This window comes from Poecilia mexicana, unplaced genomic scaffold, assembly GCF_051168715.1.
Source record: "Poecilia mexicana isolate PSO_F unplaced genomic scaffold, ASM5116871v1 scaffold_2, whole genome shotgun sequence".
NCBI lineage: Eukaryota > Metazoa > Chordata > Actinopteri > Cyprinodontiformes > Poeciliidae > Poecilia > Poecilia mexicana.
The window spans coordinates 12,990,153-13,012,039 of NW_028263371.1; the positions used below are offsets into that span (position 1 = coordinate 12,990,153).

Here is a 21,887-nt window from a genome sequence, read left to right on the forward strand (position 1 = left end):
CATAGATGATCACAAAAAAACTCTTCAAATATTAAGCTGAACATTTTTCCAGTTTGTTGTATTTTTAACAATCAAAACATCAGCATAGATGTCAGTGGAAACCTTCAACACCTCTTTGTCACCTTAAGTGCATAAAGAAAGATTCGTTGACTCTGCCGTATGTGTAGCACATGTTGCTGATCGGATTGTTTAATAGATAATAATCGCAACATTTTTTTAGGTTTGTTATAAAACTGATGTCTGAGGGACACAACTCAGACACCATGAATTCATTAAACACATTTAGTAGTTAGTCATTTTATTATTGTCTCGCAATTACAACGATCTTCTATAACGTCAAAGGTTGTGTTACAGACAAGTTGCCGTCTTGGAAAAAGGGATTTTTGTTACGAGGCTCCCTGTTAGTTTCGACTAAATTTTCTTCATAGTTGGGGGTTTAATATTTCACTGTCCTGTTGTATGCTTTTCTCCAATGCCACTTGCTTTGGCTTTAGTCAGAAAAATATTTAGTTTTGTCCACTTTTCTATGAAATTCTGAAAGATCAGCATTATGAATGAAAGTTTGATATTTATATTTCAAGAAGACTCGGTGAACATTTCATAGAGGACTCTTTCTTTGTGTTTGTTAAGTTGCCAACGTGTCTCTGGCGCTGCGGCGTTTTCGGGTTAACACCAGCTCACATTTGTTCTCATGTCACTCTCAACCAGCCCTGACCTTTTTTCACTAACCCTGCCCTCACGCATATCTTACACACACTCTCACACATCTCCAGTGGCTGAGCTCAAATGGGTTAATCTCTCGTCGTCGGGATTGCGGACTTCACCCGTTCGTTTCGGCCCCCGCAGGGCCGAAGGTTTTGGGTGTCAAAGCTCCCGTTTTCCCACAAAAAAGAAAGTGGGATCATGTGGCAGTGCAGACGTGTGTGAAATGACGAGGTCCAACAGCATTTCTCCCCCGTTTTTCCCAGCTGTGGTGACGGTTGGTTGTCGTAAACCGTTGTTGCGTCCGTCATTTCTGTCTTTTAAGGGGTTTTCTTACTCTCCGTTTACTGGAGGCTCTTTCTGTCCAGTGAAAACTCTCATAGTGTGTTTCTGTCTGTACTGTACTGGGTATAACAAGAGTATGTTTGTGCTCTGTTGGTGTAGGGTTGTGTTTTTTTTTCTCCTTGCATGAATGCACACTGAAAACACTGAGTTAAGTCTGTTAAAGAATGCTGAATGTTTGGATGTTCGTCTGTGATTCTCTGTGCTATTGTGGCGGAAAATGACAGGCTTCCAATGCGGTTTTTGGTTTTACGACCGAATGAATCACCCCAAATGCTTTCGCAGCCTATAAAACTGTCATTTCGGAGGCTTTTTTGATTCCTAGCATCACTTTGCAAAGCTGGTCCACAGAGGAAATTGGTCATTTTCGTGCTTTTGTAAACAAAATGGAGGAAGTCAGATCGTCATCATTGTCTCTTTGTGCGACGGATTGGCTTACAGCAGAACTGTTCGCACGACAAATAGGCACATATATTGAGTAATTACCCAGAATCACTGGTTTGCGGTTTTCTCATCTCTTTCCGTTTGTTTTCCAGGGTCGACATGTTAAGACGGGACAGCTGGCGGCCATCAAGGTCATGGACGTCACAGAGGTCAGTAAGGTCGCCTCATCTCTTATTGTCGTCAGTTGGGTTTGTAAATTTCAACAAGTTGGCATACAAACCATACTGGTGGATACTGGTGGTGGGAGTGAAATAATTTATGCAGATTTGCATCGTTAATTTTACAGTTTTCCAACTGAAAGCTGTAAAATTAAAATTTAACAATTTATTTTAATAAACGAAATAAACAGATGTCCTTAATGAAGTTAAAACTTGGCTTTTACTTTGAGTTTTTGACCAGGTGGAGCTCTTAAAAACTGGAATAATCTGCTAAAGCTGAGTACAGTAGGCTGGTTTTTTCCTTGTAGATTGCAAAAATATTACAGTTTTGTGTTCCTCTGCAGAATTTTAATCATTAAAGCATGAATATTTGCTTCTTCTGGAGCTTTTTTTTTAATTATTTTCCTTACACCCTTCATGGTTTTCCTCGAGCTGCAGCCTGACACACCACCAGAGAGAGATCTGACACAGCAGCCTTCAGCTCAACATGAAACAAATAGGTTTTGTTTAAAGTTGAAGACGTAACAAAATGCAAGATGGAAATAAAGGATGAAGTTTCCCCAGTCAGTCTGTCCGGATAGAGCGGTCCGCTTCAGTCCGGGGTCTCCTTCCCATTCATTCCTGTCGGCCAAAATCCGCTTCTTTGACCAATCTGAAAAGTTACTCGGCAGATTTGTTGAAGCCGTGCCGAGACATCCACTTGCTGGGAAAATGTTTCCAAATCCCGCCATGACATTTGGAGCGAGAGTCTCGCTGTGGCCTTCAGCGAACAAATCTGCATTTCCAACTATTGAGATCAAAGAGCGGCAAGCAGGGGGATAGATCAGCGATGGGAATGTGTTTCTGCATTCATGCGAGCCGCTTCGGCGAGGAGAAATGCAAGTGTTGGGAAACCAGGATTGGCAGGACCTTTTTAACTCTATTCCAGTCGAATGTTTGGATTAGTCTCTTTTCCTCGCGCTCCAGCTGTTATCTAAAATAAATGTACAGTTCCACTCTGGACGCCCGCCAAGAACGACAGCTGGACGGAGGAAGTTGGTGGCACTGGGACGGATTTGAATTGGCGCTTCTGCCGAGACACTAAGCACTTCTGTTCCACATTTCTATGGATGTAAAGAAAGGAGCGTTCAAATGTCAAGGATGCACAAAATCCCATGACTTATTTCTTCTGCAGCGTAGGTTTCCACCTTCAACTCCCTGTGTATATTATACATAAGTGGTCTGACCCACATACGGCTTCCTGTTCTACATATCGCTTAGCAGAAGGAAGCAGGGCTGGACAAAAGATCACCAGCTAGGAGAGGAGAGAGGATGTAGACTAAAATGAGGTTCCCACGGTTTATGTTTTATAAAATATTTGCAGTCGTGGTAAACAGACTCTGTAAGTTGTGGGTTTGTAACATATGAATGTTCTGATCTTCACAAGGTTTTAAGTGGCTGGAAAATTACTCAGACGCACTACTAACTCTCTACTGCCTCAAAGCTGCCCAGCCCATCACATGCATGTTCTGAATATCATGCATTTTGTTTCAAAGTGATTGCTCCTCCAAAGCAGGAGTTTGTCTAAATGGATGTTTTCCCAATCAGTGAGTGCTGAGGGGTTGTAAGAGGACAAAATTGAAGGGAGGGAACAGAGTGAGAGAAATCATGGTAAGAAAGAGTCTGAGATCTAGATAAGGAGAAGAAATCGGCGAGTTTCCCCTCCACTTTGCTCCACTAAGAAGGTTCATCTGAAGTGCACTAGGATAGCAGGAGGGGCGACTGCTGCTGCCTGCCTGATTTTTTATTTTTTTCCTCTGCTCTCCTGCTTACATCTCTGTACTATCTTCCACCCTGTCAAGGCCATTCATTCAAGGTTTTTGTGATTATTATTACAGTTTATCTTGTGCTTCTCTGCTCTTTTTGCCCTGAACCCCGCTTGTTATTTCTGTTACAAGCCGCCATCTTTGTTGGGCTCACGAGAGAGAGAACGTGGTAGAAATAACACGGGAGGACAGCAGACAGATGTGACTGCAGCATCTGTGTGCTGCGTCTCAAGCTACAGCTGGTGGCTTGATGTAATTCACAACCAGGGTTCAGGTGGAAAGACATTGATCTTGATTAGTGAGAAAAGATGAATTTCTCTCAGCTCCTCTGGGCGATTTGTCTGCTTTTCTTCACGTTTTTTTTTCTCCTTTACCTTTTTGTCTCTCTGGGAGTATATTTCTCATAGGATGAAACAGACACTCTGTCACCTCCCACCACTTCCCACCACTTGCTTCAGAAGGGTGAAACAAAAACCAATGTTTGAGGGAGCCTGTTCCCAAAGATAGCTCGCTAGCTATCCATGATAGACGGGAAGAAATCGGTCAATAAAGCTGATTGTATTGCTAATTCTGAATATTGCAGCTGATGTCACGACTCATCATACCAGGCAACTTTTTTTTTGCAAGCTGATATTGTCCAGTTTTGATGAGCCTGAAGTGGGAAATGTCGTGGCACTTGGTGCGGTCCTCTGCTGCTGTAGCGCAGAGATGTCAAAGTTCAAAGATGCTATTACCTGGTTATCTGAGCTTCTGTTGCTTTTCTATGATCACCAGACAGTCTACACATACACCTCTGATGATCTCTGACCTCCGACATCAAGCAGGCATTCTCATCCATACAACTGACAATCATTGTATAATTTTGTGCCTTGGACTATTTTAGACCAACAGATGTTTGGGGGTAAAAATGACGGTTAGCGAAATCTACATGTATCCACACACTTTCTGCTAAAGCAAATAAGACTGAATACCTGTGTGCGTCGTGTTCAGATCAAACCTCCTGCTGTCGGTTCCTTGCGTTGCTGAGCAACAAGGAGGGGTCTTCAAACACACATGTCCTTTTTTTTTTTTTTTTTTTTTTTTTTTAGAAATGAAGAAGACGGACTGGGATTTAAAAAGATTGGCCGACTCCTTCAGGACGACTTGGTGTTTGTTGGACATGTCAACGCCTGTTGGTCCCTCGAGGCCAAAACCTTGATCTCTCCATCATATTTCCGCTTTGCGGCCGTCCGCTCCCCTGGTGTCGTGGTTCTGTTAGCTCGGCTCCCATTGTGTGCTGTAATACTATAGCAACAATATGGCCGCCACCGAGTCTCCCCGCATCTGTCATACCCAGGAATGATAATGAGTGGCCTCAGGGCGCTTCGTTTTGAACGGATGACTTCACTTGAGGGAAAGTGAGGGGAAGAGGATGCCGAAGGAGAAAAGGGAAGCGCATACGTTGTAATGATTCAATAAATGCATGTGGCACTAAAGTCATTATAGGAGGCAATAATGGAAAGTGATGCTGCAAGGACAAGAAGGACAGAGACGAATGCCCAAAATAAAGGTGCAGGCTCCAAATAAGCAGATGAGGAAGAGACTCAGAGAGAGGGCGTATGAAAGAGAGCAGTTAAATCCTGACACACAGGTTACTGTCTGACTGTTCATCAAGCTTAAGCTTTTCTATCTTCTTTGTCTGCCATTGAGAAACATAGTATAAGTATTAAATATCAAAGTAATTTACAATGATTCCAAGCTGTGCATTGTATACGCTGATATTGCAATAACTGCGATTGTTCTGGTAAAATCTTTCCAATTTTTCTGTTTCAGTCGGATTCTGGTTTCTAAGTTACCCTGTTAGTGGAAATGTTGTCCCTGCCGAGGAAATTGAAGGAGCTCTATCATGACCATAATGTACTTGGTGAATAACAAAAACTGTGTCAAAAAACTTCAAAATTTTGACAGTCTTCAGTTAAAAAATGTAGAAAATGCTCTTTTTCTGACCAGCATTATTACTGGTATTTTCTCTTACCAACTGTGTTAGCAGGGTCATTCATATTAGGGGATCTGTTTTATTGTTCTCTAAAGCATAACAGAAGTGAATGGAAGTAGCAAAAAGTCCCAATGTTTTTTACAGTGACATATGTCTGAAATTGTTATTCTGAGGTCAAAGTCTGTGACACCATCCAGATCAGTTTAACATGTCATCTGAACCCATGAAAACCAAATGACAAGCTAATGTTACGGTGATATATTAGGTATTTACCTCAGACAGTGAAAAAATATATTTATCAGTCACTGTTGAAGTTAGTTTACATTATCCTGCTTAAACATGGTGATTTCTTATTTAGTTTAATGAGACGATTTGTGGACTCCAATAGATATCCAACAAAAGATCTCTAAAAATAATAAAGCACACTGAAAAAACAAATTTTCTTACCTGAGTAACTTTATGCTCACAAACAACACTCACAGACTGGCTGCTAAGTCCGCTGTCTGTTGTGACTGGTAATTTCTTTTTCTTTTTTTTTCAGCGTGTTTGGGGTAAAGCGTCAATCATGTTTCATCTTTAGTTCCTACCTGATATGCATCATGTTTTAAGAGGAGAACCAAGTGGAACCTCTGTTTTAGCACTGGTTACTGTTTATTATTCCCTGTCTTTTGGTATTCATAGCTTGTGTTTTGTTTGTTTTTATGCTCCATTGCTGTGGCCGCAGCAGCTGTAATTATTCTGAGGGCGTTGGGATGCTCCGTGAACCACGTCTGTTCACTGTATTTATGTCTTTTGCTTCTACGATAGTTGTTTTTTTTACCGGGTCCTCCACTGTTTTCATCTTCCCATATCTGATGAGTCAGTTGACTGATGGCGGCCGGGTGGATAACTCCCGGTGGTCTGCTGCTGATGAGCGGATTAACAGATGAAATAGCTGGCTGCAGGACTGTCCCGCTGGATCCCTGACTGATTGGTTGACAACTGAAATATCTGGCTGCCTGTTGGATTTCTGAAGCAGGAACCAGCTGCCTGACAGTGACTCGAGGGATTGGCTAACTGACTGACTGACGCTGTCATCTTTATGAGAGTCACAGTTGACTCTCTCCAGACTGTTAAAGCAACAACAAAAAGCTTACATGTTGTAGTGTCTGCTTATCACAGCCAGCGGCTTAATAAAAATAATATTTATAGAATAAATCCACCGAAAGCTGTTTAGGTGGTTGAACTTTTAAATCCAGGGAAACAGTAAACTTAGATTCATTTTTAGCTGCAAAAACTGAGCTGGAAATATGGCATTTTTAGATCAGCTTAACATATTAGCAGCTTAAGATGTATAAAAATAGGGAGTGGTTTGATAAAACAAGAAGACTTAAGCAGCAATGCTCTGCAAATGACAGCCAGGATATATAAAAAAACAGCTTTCAGATGACTTGGCATAAGGTTTACTGGATGCTCTTTATTTTAGAGATATGAAAACTTTCTTTTTTTAAACGCTGGAGTTTGGCAGCATTGCCCTTTAGCCTGTAGGCCTTGTACTGAAATGGCATCGCAGCTTTTTTCAATAAAAATCCTGCTAAGGAAAGAAAACGTCACACATCCTACAACAGATGGCAACCTGCAGGAGAAATTACCCAACTTTACTTGCATGCAGCGGCTAGCCTAACCCCCTTCAGGTAGAAACTACTCCAATGTAACTCAGCAGCCAGATAACAGTTTTGTTGTTGTTGTTTTGACTCCACAGTAGGTTGTTGTTAACAACCTTATGCAATAGTTTTCAGTCACATTGGATGATACGGAGTCTTTGTTTCTGAAAAAAAAAAAAAAACACCTCAAAGCACGTGTTGATGTTACTTAATTTAACACAGAGCTCTGCTTGTGCTTCTTCTTTGGTTCCTTCCTGCATCTTTGCATGGCACAAACAACACAGAGAGGCCAGAGATTGGGTAATTAATACACAATGGCAAGAATGGGATTCTCGTGGTATTGAAAGCTTGAGTAAAAACTACTGCAGTGATGATGCTGGTTACAAATTACTGTAATTTTCCTGACTGTCTCTTTCCCTTCGTCAATCCTTGTGAGATCTACCATTTTAAGTTCTTTGTGTTTACGAAGATGTTATTGGTATACAGAATTTACATATAGCGAATTTTAATGAACAGAAAATTAAACTGCAGAAATAAATGACCATATGAATTATTATAGTTGTTATAAAAATACCAGTCTCAGTGTTTAGACCTATAGTTTGAAATCACAATATATGAAATGATCGAACTGCATTCATTTAAGACTAAAATGCTTCAACCGATCATTTTGCTAAATTACAACATCCTGGGGATGAAACAATTAATCGGATTCACCTGATTAATCGGATTAGCTGTGATTAATCGATTTTTTTGAAATAATCGTCAACTAATTTAGTAATTGATTATTTGTTAACTGGAGTATACAGGGTCAAACAAAAAGACTACTTGGAGTGAAAAATACAACATACTGCCCATAAAATTTTTATTTTCTTATTCAAAAAATTAGTTGGATTACTTGCTTTTTGCATATTTTAATGTGTTGCTCATATATTATTTTGATATTGATACACAGAGTTAATCCAAAATGTAGAGTAAGAACCCTCTAAATTTAGTGTTAGTTTTCAGGTGCTTTTTGCACAGGATATTATAGCTCCTGAAATTAGCAAATTAGTTTTTCCTACTATCAGTTTGAAAAACAAACAATTTTAAAACTTAAAACCGATGCTACCTTTTTTTTTTAGTTATAGCTGGATTATGTCTACCATGTTGCCATGTCTTGATCAAATAATGCAGTACAAATAATTCAAGTGATTGTTTCTTCAGTTTAATGGGGGTCAGATTAGCGGTCTGTCCAGAGCTGACTATGCTGTTGCTTGTATAGGGAAAAGTTGCTTTGTATTGAATAACCTGCAAGTTCAACAGAGAGGTGTAGAGAAGGAACATCAGTCAGGATAAATGCCAAAAAGTCCCAAGCCATGGTGTGAAAATACAAATGTTTTCTTTTTTTCAACTCCTCTGAGTTTTTGGTTTGTGGACACGGGATGTTGAAGCACGTACTGATGGACGCACTGATGTTTCTAGTGCTCCTGAAAATCGACCTGCGGTTGCCACGGTAAAAATGTCAAGTCTTGTTTGTCAGTTCGGTTGATCAAGCTCGGCCGCAGGGAAGCACCGAGAGCTGTCGCCGGGCTTCAGTGACGAGGGAGCGATGGAGAAATAACCACTTGATCTCATTATGTTGTATGTAAAACCCGGAGGCTGAGACTGGGAGAGACGGTGGTTCTGTTTGGGTCTGTTATGATTTTCAGCTGTTTGTTTGGAATGGCAGGACATAGTTTGGTTCCCTGCGTGGACCGGTTTTCCATAAACACACTGGAAAACAAGTTATGGGAAAAAAATTTACTTTCTTTTTTTTCAAGCTTTCAGTAAAGAGGAGGAAGACCTTTTTCTGTATAAATGACGGTTTTTTGCAGATCGATGACGAACAAGCCTGAATTTGAGAGAAAAAAAAAATCTTTTTTCTCAAATTTGGGCTTTGTGTGCTTCAGTAAAGGATAACATAACCATTTATTTATCATTTATTTATTTTAAAGATAGAAAACCAGCTGAGACAGAGTAAAAAGGAGTGTTTGATGCCTTTTTGTTACCCCAAAATTGGAAAAAGACAAATCTCAAGACAATGTTAAATTAGATTTTCAGACAAAAGACAAGACAAATGAAACAATTGTTAAAAATGTCACCCAGTTCAGTTTTTAGGTTTTTTTTGGTACCCATAGAAAGTTTGTTACTTTAACCACAAGAATGGAAATAACTTATAAGATTGACCCGTGATACAGGGAATTATAGTGATGCACTTTCAACGTGACATGACTGCATCTGTTATTCCTCCATAGGATGAAGAGGAGGAAATTAAGCTGGAAATCAACATGCTGAAGAAGTATTCACACCACAGAAATATAGCCACATACTATGGAGCTTTCATCAAGAAAAGTCCACCGGGCCACGATGACCAACTCTGGGTGAGTTGATCTCGTTATTAATACTAAAACTTCTGTACCATAAGCACATATATCACCATGTCTGCCATGTACTGGGTCACGCTTATTTGCATGCATACTCCAGAAATGTTGTAGCATTGATGCTGTAATAAAATAATTAAATCTCATGCTGTGCTGTCCAGACGCTCTGTCTGCGCTGTTGAGCAAAAAAAGGAGAAAATAGAGAGAAGATTCTCTGTAACAAGGAAATCATGCATGTTAAGCCCAAGTTTATCATAAACATCAAATTTTTTTATGAGGGCCCACAAGTAGGAACTGGTGGAGTCGATGTGAGCTGGCAAACACAGGCGGCAGTTTCTGGATAATCTGGTTTCGGATCAGGTGTTCAGTAAATTCAGGCTGCATAACCAGGTGAATAAATGACACCACCCTGTTGTCAGATCACTCTTCCCCTTTCTTAGTTTATGAGCAGTGACAACATTACTGGGTCATTTATTTGCAGGGTGTGAGTCAACAACACCTGAGTTACCTAAAAACATGTTCACTGCATCTTTCAGGAAGTTGCATTTTAGCACAAAGCAGCATGCTCTATTTGACGGGAACCTGGTGAAATGAATAACTGCAGTAAAACAATAGGCTGTTATGAAAAGAACTGCTTCTCTAAAGGAACTGAAATAGTTATTGTGGCACAGTTTCTGAGCTCTATGGAGCAGCTGAATAAGAATAATGAGCATCAAAATGCTCAGTTGGGATGTTTTCAGCTGCTTTTATTCACTTATGCTGTGTTTTGTTAGTCGTAATGTAGAGAGCTGTTGTCGTTTGAACCCTAGTGATAGATTAGCCTCACAATAATGAGAAATAGATGAGCAATGGCTCAATAGTTGAATAGTGTTGCTTGAACAGATCGGTGGAGCCTTTAAAAATGAAATGATGAAATCCCCCGTCTGGAAAAAGGGTTGCATTCATGTCTAGTTTTAATGAGCTAATCAGTTAAACCAGACAGCAACCAAACAATGTTAGCTCAGTTTATATGACAGTAATAATCCCCAAAAAACTGATTTGATTATTAAAAAAAAGGGTTTTAATATAAATTAAACTGTTGTAATAGAGAGGGAGCACAGCCATGAAGTAATTTATAAATCAAGACAGATTCTTGATACTTTACAGTGTCGTCCCAACTTAGTCGTTCATGTTTTCGGCGGACTTGTTACTGATAATGCGATACTAATTAGGCTAATAATTATCTGACTGATTGGGAACCCTAATGCACCATTATGAAAACAGAGCAAAAATGCCACTGTGTCATAATTTACATGCTCCATCCCTGTGCACAGGCTCTATTCAGAGTGAGCATATTTAAAAAAAAACACACACAGTACGCACACTTAAAAGACGTGACACAACTTAACACTCTGCAAATTCTCCTTCGCTTTTTGTGAATCACATGTTGTGTTTTTTGATATGTTAGCAAACCGTGACAGCAGCTAAATATCCAGGTCTGACGTTGGGTTTGATCATTTCTGAATTTAAGATCAGTTAGTGTCCCTCATGTGTGAATACTAACGAGGGAAACCGATTAACAGAGTCATTTGTTTTACGACCAGTGGAGGAAATATTTCCGTTACCCCACAGCACAGCCATGTGTTTGTTTTCACAGCTGCTTCTTTAACCTCTTTTAACGGTTTCCACTCGTACATCATCACGCTGTCCACTGTGTGTGCATAGGAAGCACAAAGGCCCGAGTTTTATGATGATTATGTTCTTAAATGACCATCTCTGAAGATGCGGCTTCCTCTTCTGAGTGGAAGCACTTAGCGTGCTTGAAAGGCATCGTGTGCATCATCAGGTCGACATGTGTGGATGCAGAAAGCACCTCAGGCTTTTAAGTCGCACATAACTTTGGGTCTATCTGCAAAAATATAGAAGAAGTAACTGAAACAGGAAACAGTACAAAACAAATAGAAGTATTTCAGTCATATTTAAAGATCCAAGTAAGACGAGTTCCTCATTTTTCATCTGTACGTGTGAGCTGATTGCAAACGTAAATGTTCAACAGAAATATATCATTTTTGCTGGATTTGTTCTCTCACAGCTAGAAATGTGATTGTGTGAAGGTTGCAGGATAAAAACAAAGCAAGGAGTAAAGTGAATCTCTAAGCATCTGAAAGTAACCCCAGGGTTGAGGGGTGTAAGGCAGCATCCCGGTCAGCAGGAAAACTAAAAAAAAAATTTAAAAAGTATGAAGCAGCAACTCTCACCAGGACAAACAACTCCAGTAAACGACCCGGAAAATGAGCTGCTGCGTTTACATAATGTCTAACACGCTGACCTCCAGATTTTACAAAGGAGACAATTAAAAGAGAACTGTGCTAGGATTCATAACGGAGTGCTCCAGATAAGAAAGGTTACCATCTGGAACGTCAGCGTTTCTTTAGTATTTTACAGTTTATAGGTGACAACAGTTCTGAGAGGGTAAAACCTCATGACTGGTTCAAACCTGAAGGTTTGGCTGTTCTTTATTAATTTGTGTATTTCATGCTTTATTCCTCTGCTACAAAAAAAATCAACTCTATCTTGAAAAAACATTAAAATGACTCCTTGACTTGTTGCCAGAAAACTGAATCAGAAGAAGAGAATAACCTTAAAGTGTTGGATCTTTATAGACCAGTGGTCTCAAAGTCCAGTACTTGAGGAGATGTGTCTTATCTCATCTCATCCTACACACTTGAATTAAATGACTAAACTGCCTCACTAGCATCCAGTCAGGCTCTACAGAGCTCTGCTAATGAGCTAGTATTGGAGCCAGGTGTGCTGAAGCGGAGAGAAATCTAAAGGTTGCAGGACACCGGCGCTTGAAGAAAACAATTTGAGGCGACTGTGTTAGGCTGTCGACAAATTCTAGGAAAGTTGTAGATACTAACAAAACATAAACATGGCATTTCTGGAATCCCTATAAAATATTCTGTTCTAAGACTCAACAGGGTGGCAGAATGATAAATTTGTTTCTCCTTCTTTCATGCTAGCTTTCTTATTAGTACAAGTGCTCCAGTGTGAATTTTGCTAACTTTGGCCTTAAGATTCAGATTTTGGCCAACTGGGATTAGGAGCAGAGGCAACATCATCATCAAGTTCACGTTTTTAGCTAACTTTAGCATCCTCTATTAGCAGTTTGTACGGTTAGCATGGCTAGCACCTAACCATACAAATGATTTTAAGGAGTTCACCTTTTTAGTTAACTTTAGCATCTTCTATTAGCAGTTTGTACTGTTAGCATGGCTAGCACCTAACCGTACAAATGATTTTAAGGAGTTCACCTTTTTAGTTAACTTTAGCATCTTCTATTAGCAGTTTGTACTGTTAGCATGGCTAGCACCTAACCGTACAAATGATTTTAAGGAGTTCACGTTTTTAGCTAACTTTAGCATCTTCTATTAGCAGTTTGTACGGTTAGCATGGCTAGCACCTAACCGTACAAATGATTTTAAGGAGTTCACCTTTTTAGTTAACTTTAGCATCTTCTATTAGCAGTTTGTACTGTTAGCATGGCTAGCACCTAACCGTACAAATGATTTTAAGGAGTTCACGTTTTTAGCTAACTTTAGCATCCTCTATTAGCAGTTTGTACGGTTAGCATGGCTAGCACCTAACCGTACAAATGATTTTAAGGAGTTCACCTTTTTAGTTAACTTTAGCATCTTCTATTAGCAGTTTGTACTGTTAGCATGGCTAGCACCTAACCGTACAAATGATTTTAAGGAGTTCACGTTTTTAGCTAGCATCAATTAGCGGTTTGTACAGTTGACATCATTTAAACAGTAATCTCGTTTGGTGCACCTCAGCTACTGGTAACACACACCTCAATCAGCTTGCTTGCTTTTTAAAACCTGCTGGTTTCTATTTAAATGCAACATTTTTATGTGGCAGCAGAAGGTTGTCAAATGCACCAAAGGTGGAGAAACGAGTGCACTTATTTATAGATTTGTGTTGTTTTTCAGCTGAACTAGGTTATGTTATTTGTTTTGTGAAAGGCAAATAAGTTGGGTGGTTTTGTCTTATTTCTTGACGTGCTTGTATAAGTTTTGGGGGGGGAAAAAATCAACATTTGGAGTTAAGCCATTTGAGAAGTGTCAGATAATGAGGGATTACCTCTAACTTGTTATCTGCCCTTCAGCTTGTCATGGAGTTCTGTGGCGCCGGCTCAATCACCGATCTGGTGAAAAACACCAAAGGCAACTCACTGAAGGAGGACTGGATCGCCTACATCTCCAGAGAGATCCTCAGGGTGTGTTACCAACACTTTCACTGCATTGTTCTCAAACTCTGGCACATCATCATTTGCATAAAAACAACAAAAAATATATCTCCTTTTGTGATTTTTAACTAGATTTGCATTTGAACAAATAGTGAGTACCCATTGGAAAATGTTCTTTGAGATTCGCTGATGTTTTGTCATGTAAATTCTGTGTTTGTGCAGGGACTAGCTCACTTACACGCTCATCATGTGATCCACCGTGACATCAAGGGACAAAACGTGCTGCTGACTGAAAACGCTGAAGTCAAACTGGGTAAAGAGCTTTAACCTTCAGACTCAGGAAGACGGTGTGCATCTTACCTGGCACTAAATGATGGTTTTTGGCTCATCGGTTTTGTTAGACTTTGTTAAATTTCATTTAAAAAAAAAAAAAAAGAACCCTACTTTGCTATTTTAACATTGTTGGAAATCTTCCAGCAGTCCATCTTATCTTTATTTGTCTAATTGTTTTCAATAAGATTACAGTTTGTGATCAGAGGTACTCTCTGTGAACTCTCTGATTGCTGTCCTGTGACACAAAGTGGAGGCCACGTGTTTCCACTGCAGCCGCAGATGAAACACTCTGGGATTTATCTTGAAATGGTACCATGGAGATTTTGAGAGAGCAACATCAACACTGGACTTTAGCAAAACTAAAATGAGGGGAAAAGCAAACCTCAAAATAATCATTGTGCGTTAAAAAAACCCATAATTTCTGTGATCTCTTCCACATTTTGGCCTACTTTTAGAAGATTTCGTAAATATAAGTTATAAAGAATCCAGTATTTGTCTTATAGACATAAACAGAGATAAAACTCCAGCTGTGTGTTGAGTGTAACTGTAATCTAATTTTATGTGCAGTTTGCACATTAAAACTGAATTATTTTATTTTCACAGTTCAGCACCTAGACATTTTGAGCCAAACTGTGAGGATAAACTTGTTTATTCCTATTTTTTATGAAATAAAGTAAAAAAAAGTGATCATTAAAAAATTAAGTGATCTTACATGATTTTTTCCCACGTGTTTAATTCTCACCTGTTTTGAGAAAGTGAAATAAGTCTGAAATGTCAGTAGAAAACATTATTCCCTTTAAGAATACGTCTTTCTTTTTTGAAAGCACTACGAAGTCGATTTTCAGAAGAACAGCATTTCTTTGTCGAAGCCCACAAAAAAAAGAAAAGAAAACTGCCACCCATGATGGCCCTTTTATAAATGCATCTGAGGTCAGCACACAGTGTGAAGGATAAAGCATTTGGCTGGAATATGATGGATTACAACTGTATCTGTGTGTGTTGTTTTTTTCTCCACAGTGGATTTTGGTGTGAGCGCTCAGCTGGACCGGACGGTGGGCCGGAGGAACACCTTCATCGGGACGCCCTACTGGATGGCTCCGGAGGTCATCGCCTGCGACGAAAACCCCGACGCCACCTACGACTACAGGGTAAGGACGAGCAGAAGAGCCGGAAGATAACGGTCCTGTGTGCATTATTTCTATTTACAACACGTGGCATTATCCAGACTTTAGGAAACAACATCTTCTTTTATTATTATAAAGAAAACGTGTGTGTAGAAATGCCTCACTGACCCTGACCCTGTCTTCCAGAGCGACCTTTGGTCCTGTGGCATCACAGCCATAGAGATGGCGGAGGGAGCGCCCCGTAAGTACACCTACGTTTTGCCAGGGATTTATTCAGGGTTTCTTTTTTTTTTTAAAGGTGTGGCACTTTAATGCATTAATTAGCTACATAAATCTTAACGTGTTTAAAAGTATTCTTGCAAATAATCGCATTTATTTTTATTTTTTTGTTTTACATATAAAGCCTCCAGATGGAACCTTTGTTGCGTGTTTCTGGTACGGCCGTAAATCTGCTGCACAAGCTGTTTCTGTAAACCAAGCTGCTTCTCCAGGCCCACTTGGAGTTAATTTTAGTTTGATCTGATGAGCTGCAGGAAAAGACTCTCGTTGTGCTAATAGAAGTTAGCCTGTTCAAAGCTAAATTAGCCTCTCAATGCGAATCAATACGTCTCCAATGCTAATATTGGCTCCCACATCTTTAAAGGAGGCTTTGTGAATGATCAGGTTCCTGAAATACTTGGTGTAGTGTCACTCTGCTCCAAGCTGATGCTTAAGTAACCTAATCAACAAATTGGAAGCAATCAATATATTTGTTGTTGAGCTCATATGTTTATTTATTCAATAATTTAGCATTAAAGAGGGTTATTGAATTTAAAATGTTTATGGTTTGATTAGTTTTGATTAATCAGTTACAGACCCTGCAATTAATTCAGTTAAAAATTGTAATCATTTTATTTATATTAAAAGAAAAACGCACAGCTAAAACACATTTGGTGAGTTTCTACTCGTCTGTTTCTGATGACCTGGTGAAAATACTTTGAAATGTTCGATTTATTTATCTGCTGCTGACAGTTCAGTCATGCTAATAAGCGGCTAGCAATTGGTGTCAAAGTAAACACTTTCTCCGTCTTTTTTTTTTAATCGTAACACCTGGTTTTGTTTACAACGTCTGTGTTTTTCGGTGTCCTCCGCTGCAGCTCTGTGTGACATGCATCCGATGAGGGCCCTCTTCCTCATCCCCAGGAACCCCCCTCCTCGACTGAAGTCCAAAAAATGGTGCGCTAACTTCTTCCGCCTTCCTCCTCAGTCGACGCAACCGATTTCTCTCACAAATACGTGGAGATAAAAATATTCCAAACTCTGACGTTTAAACGGCGTTGCAGGTCGAAGAAGTTCTTCAGCTTCATCGAGGGCTGCCTGGTGAAGAACTACACCCAGCGGCCCCCCACTGAGCAGCTGCTGAAGCACCCCTTCATCCGGGACCAGCCCAACGAGAGGCAGGTCCGCATCCAGCTCAAGGACCACATCGACAGAACCAAGAAGAAGAGGGGCGAGAAAGGTCAGTCGAGTAGTTTTATCATTTGCAGCTGATCTGAGATAAAATTTTAGATCCTTACCATTTGTTTTGGGGTTTTTTTTTTCCAATTCACAGATGAGACAGAGTATGAATACAGTGGGAGTGAAGAAGAGGAGGAAGAAGCTTCTGAGCAAGAAGGAGAGCCAAGGTAAACTAAATGCTAAAAGATTTAGTAGGATATGAAAAGTTAAAAGTAGTAAATTCATACTCTTTTTGTGCTTAAATAATTATGGCCCGAAGAACAGAAAATGTGCAAAACTGCATACACACATTGTGTGCTTACATCACGTTTACATCAACAACAATGAAACGTAACGAAAAGCTGAGAAGTTTGTTAATTTCCCTACATCCTGTGACCTGTTTAACATTTGACTGGTGTTTCTAGCTGGAAGTGTGAGGGACTGGTTAAATTTCAAATGTTTAATGTGTTTGAATGGTTTAAAGCCTCCTCTGTTCATCATTAGTTCAATTCAAGTGACACACTTTTAAAAATATAAAACATAGATGTCCTGTCCCGAAGTAAAAAGTGTCATTTTTAGATATTTCAGTGGTTGATGTAGCACCAGGATGGCACAAGTTGCTAAATCCCAAAAGAAAATGTGAAGGAACTTTCACTGAAGCTTTAATATTTGGTGTAGGGAGCTAAACATCACACACCGTATCCCACCGTCGTAGGAGAACATGGGTTCATGTCCTGTGCATCATTCTCAGACAGCAGTCCTATTTGTTTCCGTGTTAAACGCTTGTTCTTCCCGTCGTTTCTGCTGCCGTGCAGCTCCATAGTCAACGTTCCGGGCGAGTCGACGTTGCGCCGCGACTTCATCCGGCTGCAGCAGGAGAACAAGGAGCGCTCCGAGGCCCTGCGCCGCCAGCAGCTCCTCCAGGAGCAGCAGCTCCGCGAGCAGGAGGAGTACAAGCGCCAGCTGCTGGCCGAGAGGCAGAAGCGAATCGAACAGCAGAAGGAGCAGCGCAGGCGGCTGGAGGAGGTGACGAGTCAAAAACCCAAACGTCTTATTGTGCTTTAGGCAAACTAAGACTGGGAAGGAGACGTTCAAATGCTCTCTGTCTCCCAGTTCATCCAGTCTTCTTCTTTAACAGTAAGTGTCACAAAAATTGAGGAATAAATCCAAGAAAGGCTCCATTTAGACATTTTACTGTACAGAAGTCAAACCAGCAGAAAGTTTTCAATCAGCAAGTGAAGTTTGCTCTTGGCTGACATGTCGGATTCTTGGTGATCTTTAAATTTGCATAAATCCATTTCAAACGAAACATAATTATGAGGAGTTTTCTTCAAGATTAACGAAAATGTCACAGTAAACCTTTACGGTGACGTTCTTCAAAACTATTTCCCCAAAACATGCAAACTAGTTAGTAAAATATATAGATTTCCAAGAATTTTCACAAGGAAAACCAAAGGGCAGATCATATTGAAACAGAATGTATGTTTTTATTATTTAATTCAGAAAAATGTTGTTTCTATCAGCTTTAAACCTCCAGAGACTGAATGTTTGCAGATTTGTCTTTGCAAAATAGGCAAAGAAAAACTAGCCAGGTGACGCAGTGGAAGAAAATAGTTTGATTAAAACATTTTGGAGCAATAAAGAGTGGGGGGGAAAAAGCAACCTAATCCGAAAAGAAGACTTACAGTATCACCTGAGTTAACCCACACCGCCTGAGTGTCAAGGATTGTGTCCCAGAAGAAAGTTTTAAGACTCGGTGGATCGTATAGATTAGAAATCCTGCATGCTTTATGTCGTGTTCCCCCACAGCAACAGCGGCGCGAGCGCGAGATGAGGAGGCAGCAGGAGCGCGAGCAGCGCCGACGGGAGCAGGAGGAGAAGAGGCGCATCGAGGAGATGGAGCGCCGTCGCAAGGAGGAGGAGGAGCGAAGGAGGGTGGAGGAGGAGAAGAGGAGGGCCGACCGAGAGCAGGTAACAGAACAGAGGCTAAGAGATATTTAGCCTCTAAACGAGAAGTATGAACATGACGTTTCAGTCTGGCTTGTACTTACCAGTTGTGAGTAGCTCTTTAAAAATGTATCGGAAAATGAAAATGAATCCCGACAGACTCACTGTGCTCTAAACTGTTAGCATTAGCAGCATTACGTTCCTTTCAAATGAAGGAACAAACTTCAACCTCCTACTTACTACCCGCCTCAATGAGTAACCTAAGCTAACTTTACCTCTCATAGGAACCTCTGCATGTCTTCTTCTGTGGTGTTGTAGTTTCTCAGGTGTGTAACTGTTGCGTTTGATTGACAGGAGTACATCCGGCGCCAGCTAGAGGAGGAGCAGAGGCACCTGGAGATCCTGCAGCAGCAGCTGCTCCACGAACAGGCCATGCTTCTTGTGAGTTTCAGCCGTATCGTGGCGCCACCTTCTCCTCCTGGCTCCACTGTTTATTTGCTCTGTTGTCTTATTAGTCACACTCTTCCGTGTGTTTTTGCATCCCGAGTGTAATCCTCCATTTCATTAGGCCGGTAAGTTGGACGGCAGGAGTCCATCTGTGCACATGGTTTCTGTTTCCATTTACCTCCCCGGCCAACTGAATGCCGATGTTTAGTTTATCTTTTTTTTTAGTTTTCCGGGTTTCAGAGATCCACGGGGAGCCGTTAAAAGCTGAGGTCAAAACATAATGAGTTTTCTCAGGGATCGAAAGGGGAAGTCGGGATGTTTACAGGGCCCTCAGTGATGGAGATGCCGTCACCAGGAAACCAGTCATCCAGCAGGAAGAGAGGGTTTCCCCCTCGCTCTGCCCCCCTTCGTCGTCTTGCTTTGTCTTTTAAGGGTTTAGTCCCTTTGGGTTTGACAGTAAATACTCATTTAATGCAAGGATGTGACGGTCACCACCTCTACATCATTGTCTGCGGCCAACACTTCCTTAAGAGTCAGTTTATGAGCCCATTATGAAAATAAGCTTCCTCATAAGCTTATTCTAACAGGTCAAATATTTTTGAATTACTAAAAATGGCACAAAACGGTGGATGCTAGTTAGCATTTTAGCCTCCCTTGGTTTTCAAATTGAGAGACTGAGTTGGTGCTCAGAAGAATAACTTGCTAATAAACCCAAGTCATAAATTGTTGGTGAATGTTTGGGGTCCCAGAGGAAGTAAAAGGCGTTTTATTGTCATCTATAAAGTCAGCAGAATAGTCGGTGAAGCCCGTTCGCCCAGCCTCTTCCAGTGACTGTTCTTTTGTTTTTTATTTGTTTTTTAAATTGAACTCCGGCCTCCCTGTACTCAGGAGTATAAATGGCGGGAGCTTGAGGAGCAGCGGCAGGCTCAGAAGCTCCAGAGGCAGCTGCAGCAGGAGCAGGCCTACCTGCTGTCACTACAGCAGAACCAGAACCAGAACCCGGACAGTAGCAAAACAAGCCAGCAGCAGAGCGCCAAACCCCTGAAGAGCCTCGAAGCAGACAGGGGAAAGCCCCCGCAGACGCCCGACCCGGATGCAGCCAAACAACCGCAGGGCGTTAGCAATGAGAAGACGCCGCCCGGCCCGGAGAAAACGACAGAACCCAAGCTTCCTGCGGCTGAGCGACAAGGCCCTGCACCTGACTCTGAGCCGGTCAGAGAGGTGACCGTCGTAACTGAACACCTTCCCTTCGACTGCAGCAAAAATATCGGCTTTGCTTGTGTGAACTTACCGCTTTGGGTCTGTTGTGTCTTCCTCTGTGGTGGCTGACTCCTGCTGCTGAATGGTGGGTGGGTGCCTGGTAGATGTTGTCCTTTCCTACAACTCACAACCCTCACAATGAAACTAGGTTCTCACACACTTAATAACGGCGAAGCTGAACCAACAAAAGACAACCATTATGTTCACGAGCGTCTCTGTCGACTTTCCTTTTGGTTCAATCCAAACGTAAACACCTTTAGCGAAATGACTAATGTACTCAGCTTATTTCAAGTATCAGTTCTTAAATAATCAAAATAAATAATATTTCCAATTCTCAATGGAATCATTGACAGGATCAATGATGATCCTCAGTCATGGTGTCTGCGCGTCCTTAAAATGTCTTGAATTCATCCAAGTAATATTAAAGCCTTAAATTGTCTTAAATTTGCTTAAAAAATGTAAGTTGGCTTTAATTCGTTTCTCACAGGTCTTACATTTTGTCGTGTCGGGACAGTTTTACAATTTTATCTCATATATTCTACGTAGTTCATGTTTCTTTTGAGTTGTACGTTCACGTTTTCAATCTGTTCTTTCGCATTTTGTGCAACTATCGTGGGAAAGTGTAGATTTATCGCCAGCTAGCTGGACGACGGTTCATCGACGCCACCAGCTCACTTCTGCTGCCAACACATGCGACGACTTTGCATTTTGTGCACTGCTTCAATACAAAACATGCATTTTTTAAATTTATTATTTTTTGCACATTTCTCTCGATACACATCTTAAATTTAATTAAAAATGGTCTTAGAAAGGTCTAAAGTTTGAGTTGGTGAAACCTGCAGAAACCCTGTCAACGGAAAACAAATAATTTTGTTTTCTGATCATGACTTGAATGATTTAGTCAAACAGTTTACATAACCAAAGCAATCCCAGGATAACGCCTGAATGTCTAGTTTAATTCCCAGTCATGACTTGGTGTTAAAATTAAAGTTATTGTGCTTTATAGGTACTACAGACACAGAAGTGCTTGTTATTGTCATACTCTGTTTATGGAGGCCTGTAATCTGAACGCCTTCCATTCATCTTCCAATAATTTGTCTCTATTGGTAATGGACTTGGAGTTTAATCACTGACTATTACTGCCTCAGACTCACTGTAAGGTCATTGTGTAATAAGAGGACAGACATTTAAAATGACTTGTAAATAGGTAGATCTTTGGGAGGCTGAAACCAGTTTATTTTGACACACTAGGAAAACATTTATTACATTCAACTAGTCAACTCTTATAATAAAGAAAAGTAAAATGAGTTTAAAAAACGAAATCTTTAACAACTATGTTTATTACCATTCAGCATTTTCCAGTCATAAAGTTAGACACGGGTGATGTCACACTGTGTGCAAGAAAGCAGTCAGTTTGAGCTTCCTCTAATGAGGAACTTCTTTACATATCAGGTGTGGAAGGTCAGGAGAACTGAATGTCTTTTTTGTCATGATGACATCTTTAAAAAATGTGCAGACGTTAAAATCTAATCCAAAAGTGTCCAAAAGTCTGGTAAACGATAGACAATAAACTGAATTTTTAAAGAACCGTGTTTGAATTG

General features: G+C 40.6%; 1 protein-coding gene across 6 annotated transcripts in view; it reads left to right on the forward strand.

Annotated features, from left to right (window-relative positions):
- LOC106926661 (mitogen-activated protein kinase kinase kinase kinase 4-like) overlaps window positions 1-21,887 on the forward strand; it is a 92,743-nt gene that overhangs the window by 44,311 nt on the left and 26,545 nt on the right. For 4 of the 6 annotated variants that reach the window (XM_015001718.2, XM_015001721.2, XM_015001722.2 and 1 more), the window contains exons 3-15: window positions 1,581-1,637; window positions 9,343-9,468; window positions 13,619-13,729; window positions 13,922-14,012; window positions 15,050-15,180; window positions 15,343-15,397; window positions 16,293-16,371; window positions 16,479-16,654; window positions 16,748-16,820; window positions 17,448-17,658; window positions 18,442-18,603; window positions 18,934-19,020; window positions 19,915-20,247. In XM_015001718.2, coding sequence (XP_014857204.2) covers window positions 1,581-1,637; window positions 9,343-9,468; window positions 13,619-13,729; window positions 13,922-14,012; window positions 15,050-15,180; window positions 15,343-15,397; window positions 16,293-16,371; window positions 16,479-16,654; window positions 16,748-16,820; window positions 17,448-17,658; window positions 18,442-18,603; window positions 18,934-19,020; window positions 19,915-20,247 — 1,692 coding nt within the window. The remainder of the gene's footprint in view (window positions 1-1,580; window positions 1,638-9,342; window positions 9,469-13,618; window positions 13,730-13,921; window positions 14,013-15,049; window positions 15,181-15,342; window positions 15,398-16,292; window positions 16,372-16,478; window positions 16,655-16,747; window positions 16,821-17,447; window positions 17,659-18,441; window positions 18,604-18,933; window positions 19,021-19,914; window positions 20,248-21,887) is intronic. The other 2 variants (XM_088010973.1, XM_015001720.2) reach the window with 2 other exon arrangements.